This window comes from Naegleria lovaniensis (genome assembly GCF_003324165.1).
Source record: "Naegleria lovaniensis strain ATCC 30569 chromosome Unknown tig023, whole genome shotgun sequence".
Taxonomy (NCBI): Eukaryota; Heterolobosea; class Eutetramitea; order Acrasida; family Naegleriidae; genus Naegleria; species Naegleria lovaniensis.
Window position 1 is genome coordinate 378,309 of NW_025407845.1, and position 16,008 is coordinate 394,316.

At 37.0% G+C, this 16,008-nt stretch overlaps 4 protein-coding genes across 4 annotated transcripts; 1 reads left to right on the forward strand and 3 right to left on the reverse strand.

Annotated features, from left to right (window-relative positions):
- Positions 1–515: 515 nt before the first annotated feature.
- On the reverse strand, positions 516–4,040 carry C9374_005223 (uncharacterized protein; the record flags this gene model as incomplete). Its single annotated transcript, XM_044694950.1, has 3 exons — positions 516–2,760; positions 2,830–3,097; positions 3,185–4,040. 3 exons carry the CDS (start codon positions 4,038–4,040, stop codon positions 516–518), a joined length of 3,369 nt encoding a protein of 1,122 aa, XP_044548322.1.
- Positions 4,041–4,305: 265 nt separating this feature from the next.
- C9374_005224 (uncharacterized protein) lies at positions 4,306–8,565 on the reverse strand (the record flags this gene model as incomplete). The annotated part of the gene is made up of 2 exons (XM_044694951.1): positions 4,306–7,054; positions 7,130–8,565. 2 exons carry the CDS (start codon positions 8,563–8,565, stop codon positions 4,306–4,308), a joined length of 4,185 nt encoding a protein of 1,394 aa, XP_044548323.1.
- A 366-nt stretch (positions 8,566–8,931) lies between these two features.
- On the reverse strand, positions 8,932–12,299 carry C9374_005225 (uncharacterized protein; the record flags this gene model as incomplete). The annotated part of the gene is made up of 2 exons (XM_044694952.1): positions 8,932–9,029; positions 9,320–12,299. The coding sequence occupies 2 exons, from the start codon at positions 12,297–12,299 to the stop codon at positions 8,932–8,934; spliced, it is 3,078 nt and encodes a 1,025-aa protein (XP_044548324.1).
- Positions 12,300–14,121: 1,822 nt separating this feature from the next.
- Positions 14,122–15,954, forward strand: C9374_005226 (uncharacterized protein; the record flags this gene model as incomplete). Its single annotated transcript, XM_044694953.1, has 3 exons — positions 14,122–14,829; positions 14,902–15,432; positions 15,493–15,954. The coding sequence occupies 3 exons, from the start codon at positions 14,122–14,124 to the stop codon at positions 15,952–15,954; spliced, it is 1,701 nt and encodes a 566-aa protein (XP_044548325.1).
- Positions 15,955–16,008: the final 54 nt, after the last annotated feature.

Consider the following 16,008-nt stretch of genomic DNA (forward strand, 5'->3'; position numbering starts at 1 on the left):
TTGTTGGATGTGATTCTTTTACGAACAGCATGATGATACTGCCGGCGAAGAGATCCGTTTCCGCATGAATGGGCATGCAGGAAAAAAAAGTCAATTTAACCTCTCATCCACTCGCCATTCATGATTTTGAAAGTACGCATTACATAAATTTGTCAGATCGTTCAATGTCCTTAGCTCGAGTTTGGGGGCAGTGCGCCGAGTCCTTTCGGCACGCACCCGTTCAATATCCAAGGACCGGTTAAGGTAACCTAGAGTCTCAGCAACATGTGATCGCTATCACGCCTTGGAATTCGTTTTGTTGTGGTCTTCTGCCGAGTGTTCAAAGTGAAAGTGTTGGTGTTGCTTGAACAGTTTTGTATATATCTACAAATTGCTTTTTGTGATGTGCAGTATTAATGCTGTGTGTATTGTCCTTCCACTACAATTCGACATTGATACCATATCTCTCTGATAAACATTGTTTGCGCATCAGTTATTAAATGTGTCTCACCGCTTTACTATAATGTTTCCTATTTCTACTTTCGTTTCATTGAGGACTGACTGGCAGGGTGAGGAAGACCAAGATTATGATGGTGGTGATGATGATGGTGATGATGATGGTGTAAGGAGGAATTGTTTGTTGTAGCGAAACTAGTGGTACTACTAGCACTTGAACTAAAACGTTCTTGATTTTGAATCCATTGTCGATTAATCCGAATAATCATTGCTGGAGCTACATCTTGCCAGTCCTGATCTTCCTTAAAGTGTGAAATGATGCGTGACCAATGATTGGCTCCAAATGAAATAATCTTTGAAATCATTGGTTTTAAGGGTTGACTATTTCGATAAGGATTGGCCCATTTGAGAACGGATACAAAGTTATTAACGCACAAGTTGGTATCCAGTGAGGAGAGGCAGTAATCTTGAAGGTTTTTCATTTGGAATTTCCATGCAATTTCCATAATGGGTACCAATAATTGAGTGGGTAAGGAGGAATGATCCAACGAGTCATACATGTATTTGATAGCACATTCTAAAGCATCAATTCTAATGGCTTGCTCTTTTTCAATATTTTCAGAGTTGGTTGACTCAGACAAGTCCAATGTCATGGGGAAACCTTGTCGTGGTGAAGTGGCTTGTTGTTGTTCTTCTTTTTCAATTCGCTGAGCCAAGTACGGGCTCGCAGAACTAAGGATGGTTTTGTGAGCTTTGATTTTCTTCGTATGTGCCTTATCAAGAAAGAGAATCATGTCACCAAAGGGATCATTATAGAGGAGTTGTAAAGGATTACCAATGTCAAATCCAGCTCTGGATTGTTTTCTTCTTTCCTCATTCCATGTAATGGTATTGGATCGCTTATTCCACTCTGGTACTTGCTTTAGGAAAAGTTCAAATCTAATATCGTTAATAATTGCTTCAATTTCATCAGTTTTGTTCACTGAGTTTTCTAGCAACTTTCCGTTCAATTCATGGAGTATGGCATAGCATTTCGCTCTGCATACAGTCAAAACACCTTTATCCTTATTATTACATTGTTCCAATTTCATTTCAATAATTTCTAAAATATCTAAAATGTTGCTATATTTGAGTGTTTCCTCAAATCGATCATAGAGCTTCTTTCTCAATTGTACTACAGTCTCATCGACAGAATTATAATCATGAAGCCATCTCAACAGCTTAACAACAGCTCTACAATCCATCTCTCTAACAAAAGCAATTTCTGATCGATCATAACACGTGTTAATCATTCGTTGCATGTATAGCTGATCTATTGAATCAAGCTTGCCCATAAATTCTGAGTTTTTCAGCATGGATTCTAAGAAGGGTGATACTAAACGAACAAGAGGCATGAAGGCATACATGTTGGTTTGAAATACTCGGTCTCTTGGAGAATGATTTTGCTTCAATTGTTTGGCAATGGAAAATTTTGGTTTGCTATCGTCTCCCGTGTAGAGAATGGTCGAATAAGGCCCACTTGTGGCATTGATTGGAATGTTGGTGTCATTGATTATGGAGACCTTTGTGGGAGAGGTCACATATATCGCTTCTTCGTCATCTTGCAAGCCCAATTGGCCAAGCTCATTGCTTCCACATTGATAAACATCATATCGATGTGTCACAAAGGTGGTATGTTTGTAACCACAACGAATTCGATCTACATAGTCCAAACCAGCTTCCATGATCACCAATTTTGTGGGAGTGTAAATGTTTCTCATTAGTGTGGATTTTCGTTCTGCTGAGTGAAACGTCATTGGTAAGCCTAACTGTCCTTCATTGTTACATCCAAAAACATAGATGTCAAAGTTTTTGTTCATAACTACCGAATGGTAGAGGCCGCATTTGATTTTCTTCACATTTCCAAGTAAAGATTTGTTTCCAAGAGGCATTGGAGATTCTGGAATATCGATTTGACGCTTTGTGTCTTTGGTTTGGTCTATGGCTGCCTTTTCAACACTTTGTTTGCTTTGTACAGCAGTGGTGGTAGAAGTAGTATTATTAGTGGCCGAAACATTTTGGTTTTCTAATTCTGCAACATCACTATCTGTTTGACATACCAAAACCGGGCTATGCTTGAAATGAACTTGGGGTTTTGAAATACCGAGTTGACCAAATTGATTCGAACCTGTACTGTAAAGATCACCTGTCGTTGTAAGAAACAAGGTATGCTCAGCTCCACAAGCAGCTTTTCTAACCTCTACTTCGCTAAGTTCCTGAACTAGCTGAATGTATGGCTCATTTCTGGATCTGGTTCCGAGACCTAATTGTCCCATTTCATTCAATCTGATGTGGTTCATTCACAAAAAATTCAAATAATTTAACAAAAAATCACATCCTTAATAAGGTACGTACCCACAAGCATAAACGCGTCCATCTTCGGATATGAATATGGAGTGATTTCTTCCAACAGCGACTTTGGAAATGTCAGATAATTCAATTGTTGTTGAGGGTGTAGCGATTGAACTGCCAGTACTAAAACTGTCTACAGCATTGTGTGGCGCACGAGCAGCAGCAACAACTGCCGTAGCTGTGCCAGCTGGTGGAGGAGTGGTCACAGTCAAGGCAACAGGCTCAAAGAAAATGTTTGCATTGTTTTCAGGAGAAGTTGAAAGTTGTTTTCCTGGATGGTTGGAAATTCAACATGGTTCAATTCGTGTGAAGAGAAAGTGAGACTGACCATGCACATGATGATTTAAATGATACTTACCAATTTGTCCAGAAATGTTAGATCCTGTGCCATATACTCTTCCATCCTTCAACAAGAAAATGGTAAATTCAGCGCCACAATACACGTTTGCAATTGAACCATCTCCATACTCTGTGCTGGAAGCAGTGGCGTTTGATGATTTTAGTAGTTCGTCAGATTCATCTAACTGCACAGTAGAAGCAGTACTTGAGCCTGAAGTGTCATCTTGACTGAGTGAGCTACTTCTTGACAAACTCACTCCCATGTCATCAAAAGACGTGAGTCTTATTGGTGTTTTCACGTGATGTATATCTCTTGGAAGTCCAATCTGACCATTCGTGTTGGATCCAAGCACAAATGCTTGCTTTTTCTGTGTGAGAAAGATTGTGAAATCTTGTCCACATTTGATACGTTTGATTTTGTCGTCCTGAGTGAGAAAACAGTTGTTCACGTCTACTGAGGACGATTTTGTGGTGCCCAAAGTCTTTAAAGAAGAAACCCTCTTCACACCACACATCATTTCACAAAACGAATCTCTCTTTTCATTATCCATTGTTCCTAGTTGATAATGATCATTGCAACCAGTGACATAGACAGAGTTGGGTGAAAGTTTCAATCGTCGAGGAGTACTGAGTGCTGTTACTCCTTTCTCAATCAAAGGAGGAATTACAAGACTATCAACATTGAACAATATACTACCATCATTATTACTTCTGTTTGCTGCATGAGTTGCCGTTCCTTCCTCCACTTCGGAACACATTATGATATCCTTCGATGAAGAACGTTTGTGATGGCTGCCATGGCTATGACTTGTATGCAAGTGATGATCAACAGAAAGGTCCCGATTGATCTTTTGAGAGGAATGAGTCGCGTGCATGGGTGTTGTGGTCAACTGCTGTGTAGAATTATGGACTTGATTCGGAGTACTTGTCGATAGAGTTGTGTGGTTGATGTTGTTGCTGGCAAGCATGGTTCTCTCAAAATTTTTGTTCGAAATTTAAGCAAAATTGTTTCATGGACCAAATTTGGTGTTCATTAAATTCTCAATGAGTATGGCTGGGTGAGACATTTGTCGCAATTTGGTGAGTGGGTGATGAGAGCAATAAAAAATAACTTTTCTACAAATTTGAACAATTGTTCATTCACAAAATTTCAAAAGGGGAATTGGTTGATGATGAGAAAGTATTGTTGTGGTTGTTGAACGGTGATGACAGTATGGAAAAGTTGGAAAAGCACAAGTGAATGTAGCGATAGAAAAATTTCATGCTTCCATTCTTTGGAATGAGAGGTAGGAAATCATCTGGTGTGCAAGAACGGGCCAAAAGCTTCAAAATTCTGTCGAGAAGAGCATACAAAAATGTTGGTGCTGTAGAATGTGAGGCATCTACGCTGTCCACTAAGGTCGAAAGCTTCTCTTGTTCATACTCTTTCAAATGTGAAAAGATCAAATCTAAAACATCTTTCCAATCGCTTAACGAACTACAATGACTCTCAATAAATCCAAATAAAACATCAAGGGAATGATCTTGGTGTTTTTCTTGGCCCAGTATTATCAATAATCGTTCAATAGCTTGTTTGAATTGTTTAGAGCCCATCATGCAAAGCAGCTTTAAATTGTCAAATCCAATGAATTTTCCCTCATGGTCCTGAATGATTTCAATAAATTGAGAAAATATTTCCATTCTATTGGTAGACACGAATTGAACAAAATAACAAATTAATCCTTGAGCGTTTTGCAAAGTATGCACTAACAGGAATAATGGATCATTCTCTGTAATGGAAAACAATGTATTTTCAGATATCGAAATTTCGTCCAAAATATTAATAATTTCGGCATATTTCTCTGATAAGATATCTTTAGAGTCAGATAGTATATTCAGTTGTGTGTGATTTCTGTTAAATTCATAATTCACAAATTCTCGAAGCCAACCCAGATTTTCTCTAAATGGTATTAATGAATAATGAATGAATGAACAATATTGTCTCAATTCATTGAAATTATCCATATATGAGAACAATCGCTTGGTACTTGGCATGTGATCACATGTGACATCGTTAATTGGCGACTGGGCAGAAGAAGATGGAGAGTGTAACTCTAACACCTTCTGTTTGGTCGCATTGACTAAATCTTTGATATTTGTTTCCTTGAGAAGCGAGGTAATTTGTGTGAGCTCTTGTACAAATACGAGCATGAGTAGCAATGCAATTTCTTTGAGGGTGGAGTCATTGGAAGGGTCATTGGAAATTAAACATGTGGAAAGATAAATTTGTTGCATGAAGAGGGAAGTTAAGGGTGTCTCCACATTTTCTGAAAGTTGTAAATTTTCTCCTTTCAACAAATCCATAACTTGGTTGCTTCTCAAAGGGCATGAATTACTAGCTGTTAACCGAGTTATAGATTCAACAAGACACCAAGGAAAATGTTTTCTGAATACAAATGCCAACTTGGAATATTGTTCACTGGTTGTATTTGGTGCAAGTAAGGATGGATTTAAAACAACAAATTCAACGAGTACATGGCTTTCTACGGACTTGAAAATTGCAACAGCTTTTTCTTCGTTTCCAGTTTGAAGATGAAGTAGTGCGAGGACCATGGCGTCTTTAGGCATTATTTCAAACCATGAGAGTACTTGATCACCTTGTTGAGGATATGCGTCATTCTTTTCAATAGAGTGCTCTTCAAAGCGTGACAACGTCAGTTGTTGAGCTTTTACGTACTCCAAATTAATTTCCTCCAAAAGTGATAGAGCATGAGTCTTTGAATAAGGAAAACTGTTTGCCAATATGACGGTGGATAAAGTATGAGGAATTCTTTGTTTGTAAATAGTGAGAATTTGATTTCCCAAGTCTTCTGAAAGGCTATCTAACGACCAATGATTCTCCTTGTCAAACAAAATATGTTCCAAAAATAATAGCAACGATTCCTCTCTAACAGAAAGCTTTGTGAAAATATCTGCCATAGGTTTGTCGCTATTTGCATATGCATACGCAGCCAAGTCAGTATTTTCCATGGACACATAGGCATCTCCTTGAAGTCCAAAGGACCTTTTCAAAAGTGTCGTATAATTTTGCAGCTCAATTTTTGTCTTCAACAATGTGATGGCATCAACATCGGTAGACCTCTCCAATTTCTTCTCCTTAGTTAATAATTCAAAATATTTCGATTGTAAAAGACTGTGTGATTCTTTTAGGAGTTTCATGTAGCTTGGTTTGTCGCTTTTTTCAAACATCATAGCATGCTCGAGCATGTCTTCATAAATATCAGACAATTCTACTGCATTAAGCATGTAAATATTGTATGAAAACTCTTCTACTGATGGCAATGTAGAGGAGGAGCTATCTTCTCGTTTTTTCCTTGCGTTGAAAATGGGAAATAGTCGTCCACTTCTTGTGGCATCTTTGGAGGGAGACGCATTTCTATTCATCTTTTCAACGTTTCTAATATCTGATACAAGTACAGTCTTATCTGTTTGCTGATTGTAATAGGCTGCAATCGAGAAATTCTCGTTGCTACTTATCTTGGAGATGAGAACGACATGGTTATTGGTTGCTGAAACGCTCTTCAAGCCAATAAATGGATGAAACCGTAGCAAACATCCATTACTGCCTCCCAAGACGCTCCAAACTTCTAAGCCTACAGGTGTAATGGCATAAAGAAATAGAGAATTTACAGCACTCATTAGACATTCGTCAGTATATTGAAATTCACATAACAACGATTGAGGGCTTGACAAACTGTACACGTATCCACAGGTTGACGTGCTTATTATGCACTTCATTCCAGTATTTTGGTTGAAATCTTTCTTTTGAGAAATGTTTTGGAGAAAGTGAATTGATCGTGGACTCTCGTCGAGTGTAAAATGTTTGTGGAGAAGATTTATACAAATGTCACTATATTTGAGTCGTTCAATATTAATATTTGAATGTGTTTAAAATCCTGTCGATATGATAATTTTTTGTACTTACATATAATTATGATTCACAAATGCAGGATGATCAACTGTTGGTGTCTGTCCAAAAATATCATATGCAATATTGTTCGCAGAACTGTGATTACCCTTCTTCATAGTGGTCTTGTCACTGATACGAACGGGCTCACCATAACTCTGAGTTGCAGGAGAAGGCAATAAATCTTTGGTTCCCATGTCAAATCGTATTTGAATTTCATCAATGGATTCATGAAGCTGGCTAACGCCCCAATACATGGCCATTGCTTTGTTGAGAGGATTCAATGATTGGTGTCGTGTAATAATTCCTCCCTGTGATACTTGTGATTGTGGACTCTCATTTGTACCAACTATTTGCTCTTGAACGTGAGCTTGAATTCTCTTTTGAATTTCTGTGAGACGTGATGATTTCTTTTTTTGAGTATCGCTGTGGTCAGAGGCGTTGGGAGAGACACTTCCACATACATTTACTGCACCAACATGTTGTGCTAAAGTTGACTCTTCTCCGTTGGTGCCTCCATTGTTGAGATTAATATCATCATCTTGTGAGTTTTCTAAAAGGGTTTTTTCTAATTCAGTCTCTTTTTGTTTGAGTTCAATAACTCTAACATCTTTGTCTGTACCGTATCCAATAAACTGATTAAATACTGAAATACACTTCACGTGCCATGATGTATGTAATTTTAAAATGCAAATAGGAGTCTCAATATTATTGGTAAATTTCCACAGTGAAATAACATCTTTTGCACATGTCAATAATTGATTGCTGTAGGTACAAACAGAAATTAACAGCTCACTACTGAGAGTCATGCCTGATTTTGCTGCTTGAGATGTAGTAGCACTGTTGGCTTGTGTTGTGAGAGTAGTACTGGTGGTTGTGCTGTTGGTGGAGACAAAATTCTGAATCGGAAGTGAAAATGGATAAATGATGGTTTTTCGTTCCTTTTTATCGTATTCAAATCGATAAATTCTACAACATTGCTCTACAATTGTTTGTGTGTTTTGATTCGTGGTGGGCGTTGCAGTAGACGATGATTGAGAAAAAGATTTTAAAGCATTTGAAAAATCGCCTGATGATTTTGGTGATCCCAAAATATTATTATTACTACTAGAAGCATGACCACTTCCTCCTCGATGATGATGATGATGTCCTAATGGCGTTGTTGGTGTGGTTGGTTGTTGTGCTGTGCCTATCGTGGTCATTCTTCGTTCCACCGTGATGACTCTCCGAATGTCTGGCAAATAATGAATAGCATCCACTTCGGACCACAACGGCTGAAATTCATACATGCATTGAAATTCCTTTTGTGTGGTCTGAGTGGCATATCCTTTAATAATTCCACTGAAAGCCACCCAAAATAAGCCTTCACTGGCAGCACTGCAGAGAGGCTGACCCAACTCGCTTGGGCATAAAATATCTTGTGATTGAAAAACCCGAATATTGTGTGAATTCATTTTTTCAAGTGTGGTGATCAATAAAATCCACGGGTGGACAACTCGAGCGTATTTTTTCGTGAACACCTCAAGCTACGAGAAAACTTTTCGCTGGGAATTTTAATAACACAACGACCATAGGATGATTTTATGATGGTTTCAATCCATCAAAACCTACCAATACAATTGATTGTTTCTGACACATAAAGGAAACACCACATCACTATTGGTGCCTCAATATGTTGAATTGGCATTACAAGAGCCATGGTAGCTACTTCTTAAAAATTTGTCACGTCCATGGAGGACTGGAATTGTGACTGAGTTGAAGACAACCATTCCCCCTCATCACAATCACATGATCGACACCATCTCTCTCTCAAACAGTCATTACATACTTTCAAGCCACAATCCTTGCATGGAGTTAGTGATAAACAGGGCTTGTGGCATGAATTGCACAGCAATGTTGGCATGTTTGGATGGCAGATCTTACAAAGGCCATCATAGTAACACTTGCAACATGTTGAATTTTGACATTGAAGGCATTTAGAAACGGCATTGGTTAGTCTGTGACAACATTTGCAATGATAAACTATGAATATAGAACATCGTTGACATTCTCCATTGTAAGAGCATCGTTCACAAACAATATCAGAACAACAGGAACATAATATTAGTTCCGTGTAGTTGGAACAAACTTGGCACTGTCTCCGTTTGCAAATTTCTGAATTACACCCACAAGTTGCATCACATATTCTTCCAAGCTTGGCACACTTACAATTCAAACAATTTCCTTTTTTACATCTACATCCAACTTTCTTCTTTGCTTTGTGTTCATTATCATTACTGTCATTAATTTTCTCTCTTTTCCTTTTAAGTTGGTTGGTATTGAAGCACTCGATAGCTTTCAATGCATCGTCAAGATTACCATAAAACTTGATCAAAATATTAAGCAATCCAATAGCATCATAAAATGCACAATGTGAATTGTTGACATTTCCTAAATTAAAGTGTTCAATTAATACATCCTCAGCAAAAACTGGTTTAGATTTCCCTTTCTTTGTCATTTTCCGAGGAAGACAATTGTGTAAAGTCGATTCTGATTTCATTAATCGGAGAGAATCAACAAAGACAATATTGTCATGATTAAATTCAGAAAACTTTCCGAAAAATTCTTTGGCAAAAACTTTAAAATCCAAACGGTCTCCATTATGAGCTATTAAGTAGGTTTTTCCTTGAGAGTTATTGTTTAAAAATTGGATAATATCATTCACATGCCCTTCAATAGGCAATTTTGATCTTAAGATATTCAAGTTAAGTCCTGTAATTGATTGTGCTTGGTTAGAAATCACTTTTCCAGGATTAACTAAGCCATACAAAACAGCTCCAGCCAAAACGTCCACAAAACAATATTCCGTAATTTTTGGTGGATCATCATTCTTCCATAATCCAGTCGTTTCAAAATCAAAAAATACATATTTGTTTTGAGGTGAAGTTTTTGATATTTGAGTTGAATCTTCTGAAATAGAGTCAATGGTGGCGATATTTGATGTTGAAATATTTTCTGCTTGTGATTGCTTCTCGTTAGATGGAACAAATAATCCTTTTTCTGAATTAAATGTAATAACTGATTCTTTTGGTAATTCAGGTTCTGTTCGAATTCGAATTTGCTTAAAGGTATTGGTTACCAATTTGGTTGCTATTTCCTCAACAATACCCTCAACATGTTGGCCAAATTGGCGAGATTTGAGTGAAGTAATAATTGTGTTGTACAGTGTATCTTTGCATTGCTGAGGTGAATAATTGTGACATTGTAAGTGCTTAATGAATGATCGTTGTCGGACCATTATTTGATTACATTCAGGGCAGCTGAGAAAAATATTGTTCATAATAGTTCCATCATCCGCGACTGGTGCTTGTTTACATAAATACTCTCGTATCAGCATTACATTTTTCTGAGGAAGAAAATCTTGAGTGACATCGAGCACATATTCATACATCTCTTCAGAAATAGTTTGATCTTTCTCTAACAAAGTATCCTCATCGTCTTCTTGAAGAATGTGTTTCTTTACATAGTGTTTTCGATGTAATTCAGAATAGTCTAAGCGTACGTTACAATTTCCATAACACTTTGTGGTTGATTGTTGATTGACATTAATTGGAGAATTTTTTGCCAATTTCGTCTTCAAAGCAATCCATACGGCTCGATAGATCCCACAATAATCTCGAAAATTAGGGTATCGTATTTTTCCTCGAATTAAGGAAAAAAAATGTTCAACAATTAACGTCGAAATTCCACAAGCCTTAATTTGAATATGGTTTCCATATTTTTCAAAAAGAGAACGAAGTGAAGTCATAGTCATCACAATATGAGAATACAATTCGTCACTAATGATGTTAGGATTCGCATCTTTCCATTCCTTAAGTGTTATCAGTACAGATTCAATTAATTGTTTTTTCTCATTCCAGTTTGAACATCGTTCATCGTCAAAAATTTGATGTATTTGTTGCATTAACGTTAAATATTTTGCTAATGCACAACATCCTATTTGCTTGCTTTGTTCAATTCCACTAATAACATTAGAATCTATCAATGCAAAAACAGGTTCCATTTTCATAATGTCGACTGGGTAAATTATATTTTCCGATACCCAGTCTCGCAGTTGGGGTTCATTTCTAACCTTCAATAATGTATTCATAGAAAAACTCTCTTTTTCAATAATCAAATCATCCCCTTTCAATAAACGATTTCTCAACCGTTTGAGCAAATGAGACCAATCAAAAAGGTGAACATAATTTTCATTAGTATGAGAGGTTGCATATTGATAATTACCAGCTAATCCATCACTACAACCTCCAACCACCTCTAAAACATAATCTCCATAAGAAGTTCGTTTGAATTGATCTCTAATTTCTGTCATTTTCTTTGTAATAAATTCATAATGGTTTGATTTGTGACCACCAAAACAAATAGGAAAAGACATCTCACCGTCAAGAGTTGTTGCAAAAAACTGGCACACATGACTAGCAATATCGTCTGGTGTAATTTCTCTTTTTGCGTTATATATATCTTCAAAAGACTTTTCATTGCAATTTGTGAATCCAATTACTTTTCCAGTACTTTTCATCACACATAATCCTCCTCTAATCTCTATTTCATCATATGAAATTATGATCTTATTACTAATATTATTCAATGCCATGGCTTTAACAATATCTTTCAAATCACTGTCGACAAGGTTACCAAAAGACAAGTCTGGAAGATAGCTCTTAATTGTTGAAATAGATGGAAGTAATAGATTAAGCTTATCTAATGCGTTTTCAGATGTTATAGTTTCACCGAGAGAATTTCCTTTCAAAATATTCCACAAACGAGAACCACCATAAAATCGAAGTAATAAACACCAATGAATGATACACTCTTTGTATCGAAAACCGTTAACATTTTTCGACGAAACCAAATTTTGCAAAGTATTTTCTAATAATTGATAAAAGAACTGGGTTTCATGTAATTTTCCTTCCTCTAGCGCAATCGAGAGAAGTTCTACCAAATAATGTTTTTGATCTTTTTCTTCAATTAATTCTTCGAAATTCTTAATTGTAGTATCTCGTCGAGAGATTTTTGCCTTCAATGATTTGATGACATTTTTGTATTCTTGTGTTCTTGCAGCGAGGTGAGCTGTTTTGGTTTTCAATTGTTCGCTGATAATGGCGTAATTTTGTTTCATAGCATTCATAACATTTTTCACAAACTCCATATTTGTTGAGATTGCAATTATTGCAATCTACACTAAAAAAACAAAATTCGCCATGATGATTGAAGTTCACACTTCCGAAGCTGTGGCCATTGTGTGATATGATTCCCGATACTGTTAATAAATGGCTCACTTTTTCGAAATGAATACCATTACATAACATGTTACCCTTTTTACAGTTGCTACACCGCTTGTCGTCGGAGTGTTTACATTGGCCAAAGTTTTTAGGTACAATTGAAATGATGTCTTTGATTCCCTTTGGTTGCCGTTGAATTGCGAGAGTAATAGGTGATGATGTATCTATTGAATTGTTTTTAATATATTCAGTAATATATTTGTGGTGTGTGTTGCAAAGTAGAGGCTTCTTGTAATCCACTCCGAAAATTGTGATATTTTGTGGAGTACTTAATTTTGCATTGAGTGAACAGCAGCAACAGCGATTAGGCCTGCCCATTTTTCTTTTTGAAGAACTCAAAAATTTCTGCCTTGCTCCTGTGCTGTTTGATGCAAACTGAGTGTGTAAAATTCAACCAAAGCTCATTCAAATCGACAAGTTTTCTCGGTAAATCTAAATCTAAACATGTATGAACAATTAGTATTTTGCAAAAGTTGTAATCGATAATGATGAGAATTGTGTTTAAATTAACTCTGACGAATGCACACTTTTTTCAAAGGCTCGTTCTCACTTTTTACTTCATATTACTTCACCAACAAAGAGTATGTATAACTAGAACGCATAGAGAATCTACTCTCAAGAAATCAGATTTATTGAAGGCTTGTTTGTTGTGTTTAACTATCTCTGATAACAATTTTCGAAAATCGTCGGGGTTGAAAAATGAGGTGAAATACCTTGTCCGCTCGCGAAGAATCTTGTCTCGCATCTTGGTCATTTTTACTGAAGGAGTTGGCCACCCGTGATAAAATCTTTACAAAATTAAAAAGTCACACGCGTTAAAAATAATGAACAACAACAACACTTACTCGGAGAGCACACCATACTCCATCAATGATAACAATGATTTTTTGGTGTTTTAAAGTGCTCCGATCACATACTCATCTCTCACACGAGAGACGGAATTATCATCTTGACAGAATGATAATCACATAGTTATTATTATATAGATCTATGGCCCGAATGATGAATCATTTTAGTTGTCTCTTCAACTTACCAGTGTAATAAATGATGGTAATTATTTCTTGCTCCATTACCGTCACGAGGGATGTGGAAGTGACAATGATTGCAATGAAACCATTTGCTTCCAGAAAGGTCTTCCTTGATCATTGAACATTTTCCACACGTTTTCGATGTGTATTGTTCTGTGACAACATGTACCTTGCATCCACGCATTTCTGCCTTTTGCAAGAGTTTCATTCGAAAATCATAGTGTCTAAATCGCAACATTTCACAATATTGTAAACACAGGCTCCGTGATTTTCAAGCTACTTGAGCAACTGTAGATGCCTTCGGGTTTCGCCGTTTTTTAAGGTAAAAAAAGAGCACCACCCTGTTATGCGCACAATGAACCAATTCTTCCCATTTCAGCGACTGCGAAAAAGTCCATTCATCCGCCAACATATTTAATGCAAAATAAACACAAAAAAAAAGTGATTCAACCCTTTAACTTGTTGCAGAAACACGAGGTGTTTGAATTCATTCTGTAGTGTTCTTTTGGAGTGTTTCATCTTTCTCCTCAACAACACGAGCTCGTTTGGTTTCGTTCACGGGAGCACTGATTCGTGGCCATCAACCATCAACAGAACTTTAAAGAAAAAAAAACCGTTTCGGAAACGACCACCACCTCATTGATGAAATAACAACGAGATCATGGTGTTCACGAAAGGAGATCGTATTAAAATCAGAGTCGTGAGAGGACATTTCATTGCCAAGCTCGATGAATTACTAGTGGCTGCTGACACACCAGCCTCACCTCGAACCAATGTCAATAACAATGGCAATCATATGAACAACACTACAACTCTCAACTCCCATCATCCGTTGCAACATGAGAACATCTCTCATGTTGTATCGTCATCGGAAATGCCTCATGTTACCTCTCAACCACAGCTTCATCCTTCACCTTCTCTGGGTTGCTTGGAACGATTAGATCATAGGAAAACCTATGTCATGATACAACAAGCAGGAAGTAGCTCTCAAAAGGGAGAATGCACAAAAAAGAATACAATGAAACGAGTTAAAAGTCGTGGCACGTTTTTAATGAAAAACTTTGGTGAGGATTTGAATGAGAATGGAAATTCGTCGTTATTTCAAGGTGAGGAGCATGCTACAATGGTCGATCATGATTCAAATGTTTCAGCCTTGTCTGCAGCGAACAGTCAAGAAAATCTCGAAGATATTGAGGCCATGACAAGTGCAGTCTCTCATTCTCAAATTGAGGACGAACAAGAAGGTGACGCCTTTACAGAATTTCTCTATCAATGGAATCAAGATTTTGAATTTCCAGAAATTGAGTTGACCATGCATCAGGTCAGATTTTGGTTTACTCTCATGGAGGCCAGATCAATAAGGAAGGATGTAAGTTTTTATGATTTCCATCAATTATTGCCTAGAGCTGTACAATTTTACTTTTCGTTCACTCACAAATAGAAAAAACTTGCTGAAGGATCGTTATTAATCGATGGTGACGATTTGCAAGCGATCAATAATGACAAAACAGTGAAAGTGAATATGAGAACCATTTGTTCTTCGAAGAAGGGTAAAAATGGATTGTCGTCTGTCTCTTCAAGCCAATCCGATTTAGATGCTCATGACGATTCTGATGATGCCGAGCAGAACAATACCTCTCCAAACAGTAATAACAGTTCAAATCACAATAACGCAAGCTTTTCGTTACAGTCAGAGGAAGAAAAAATTGTTGGATATTTAGAAGTGCTTGTACGAATTGAAAGAGATGAGCATTTTGCTGCTGCTCGGTTTCTTGAAGAGTCTCATTGCCCTGAACGAATTGAGCTTTCTCAGTGGAATGCCACCAATAAGATTAATAGTCATGCTGTTTCTACAAGCTTGCCCAATGAGGTCAATACTCAGTCCGATGTTCATGAACATATTAAGGATTGGACTAAACATTCAGTGAGCCGAAACTTGGTAATTTATCTTCCACAACAATGGAAGCCAAAGGTAAGCATTTGCATTCTTAATTGAAATCATTTTGATATATTAATTTGTATGTACGAATAGAAAATGCAAACTGTAAATAAGAGTTCTCACACCCACTACGAAGCTGATTTCTGGTCGGATCGATGTTTAGGTGCCGATACAGAGCATGTTGAAATTTTGTCAATTGTATACCAGAAGGTCTGTTCGAAAACAGAGGAAGATTTTCAGTTAACACAGACTCTTTATGAAACTATGGTTCATCACAAGTTGTCATCAGAAGCAATGAATGGTGTAATAATTTTGGAAAAAAACCAAGATGTGACATCAAATTTTGGAGTTGCTTTTGATTCCGTTTCCCGATATCATTATTCCTTCACCAAGAGAATTGGATTTGCTCAAGTGGATCATGTATTATACATTTTCAAGCCAAAAGGACTCAACGTGATGTTGTGTGCCACTTTAGAGACATCTTTTGGTCTTGGACAAGCTGAACATGATCTTTTGCAATATGCAGCTCAATCTGCCATCATTATTTATCAATAAGCTCGTTTTGCACATTAACATACAGCATTCTCCAATTCTTTTTCAAACTCTTTC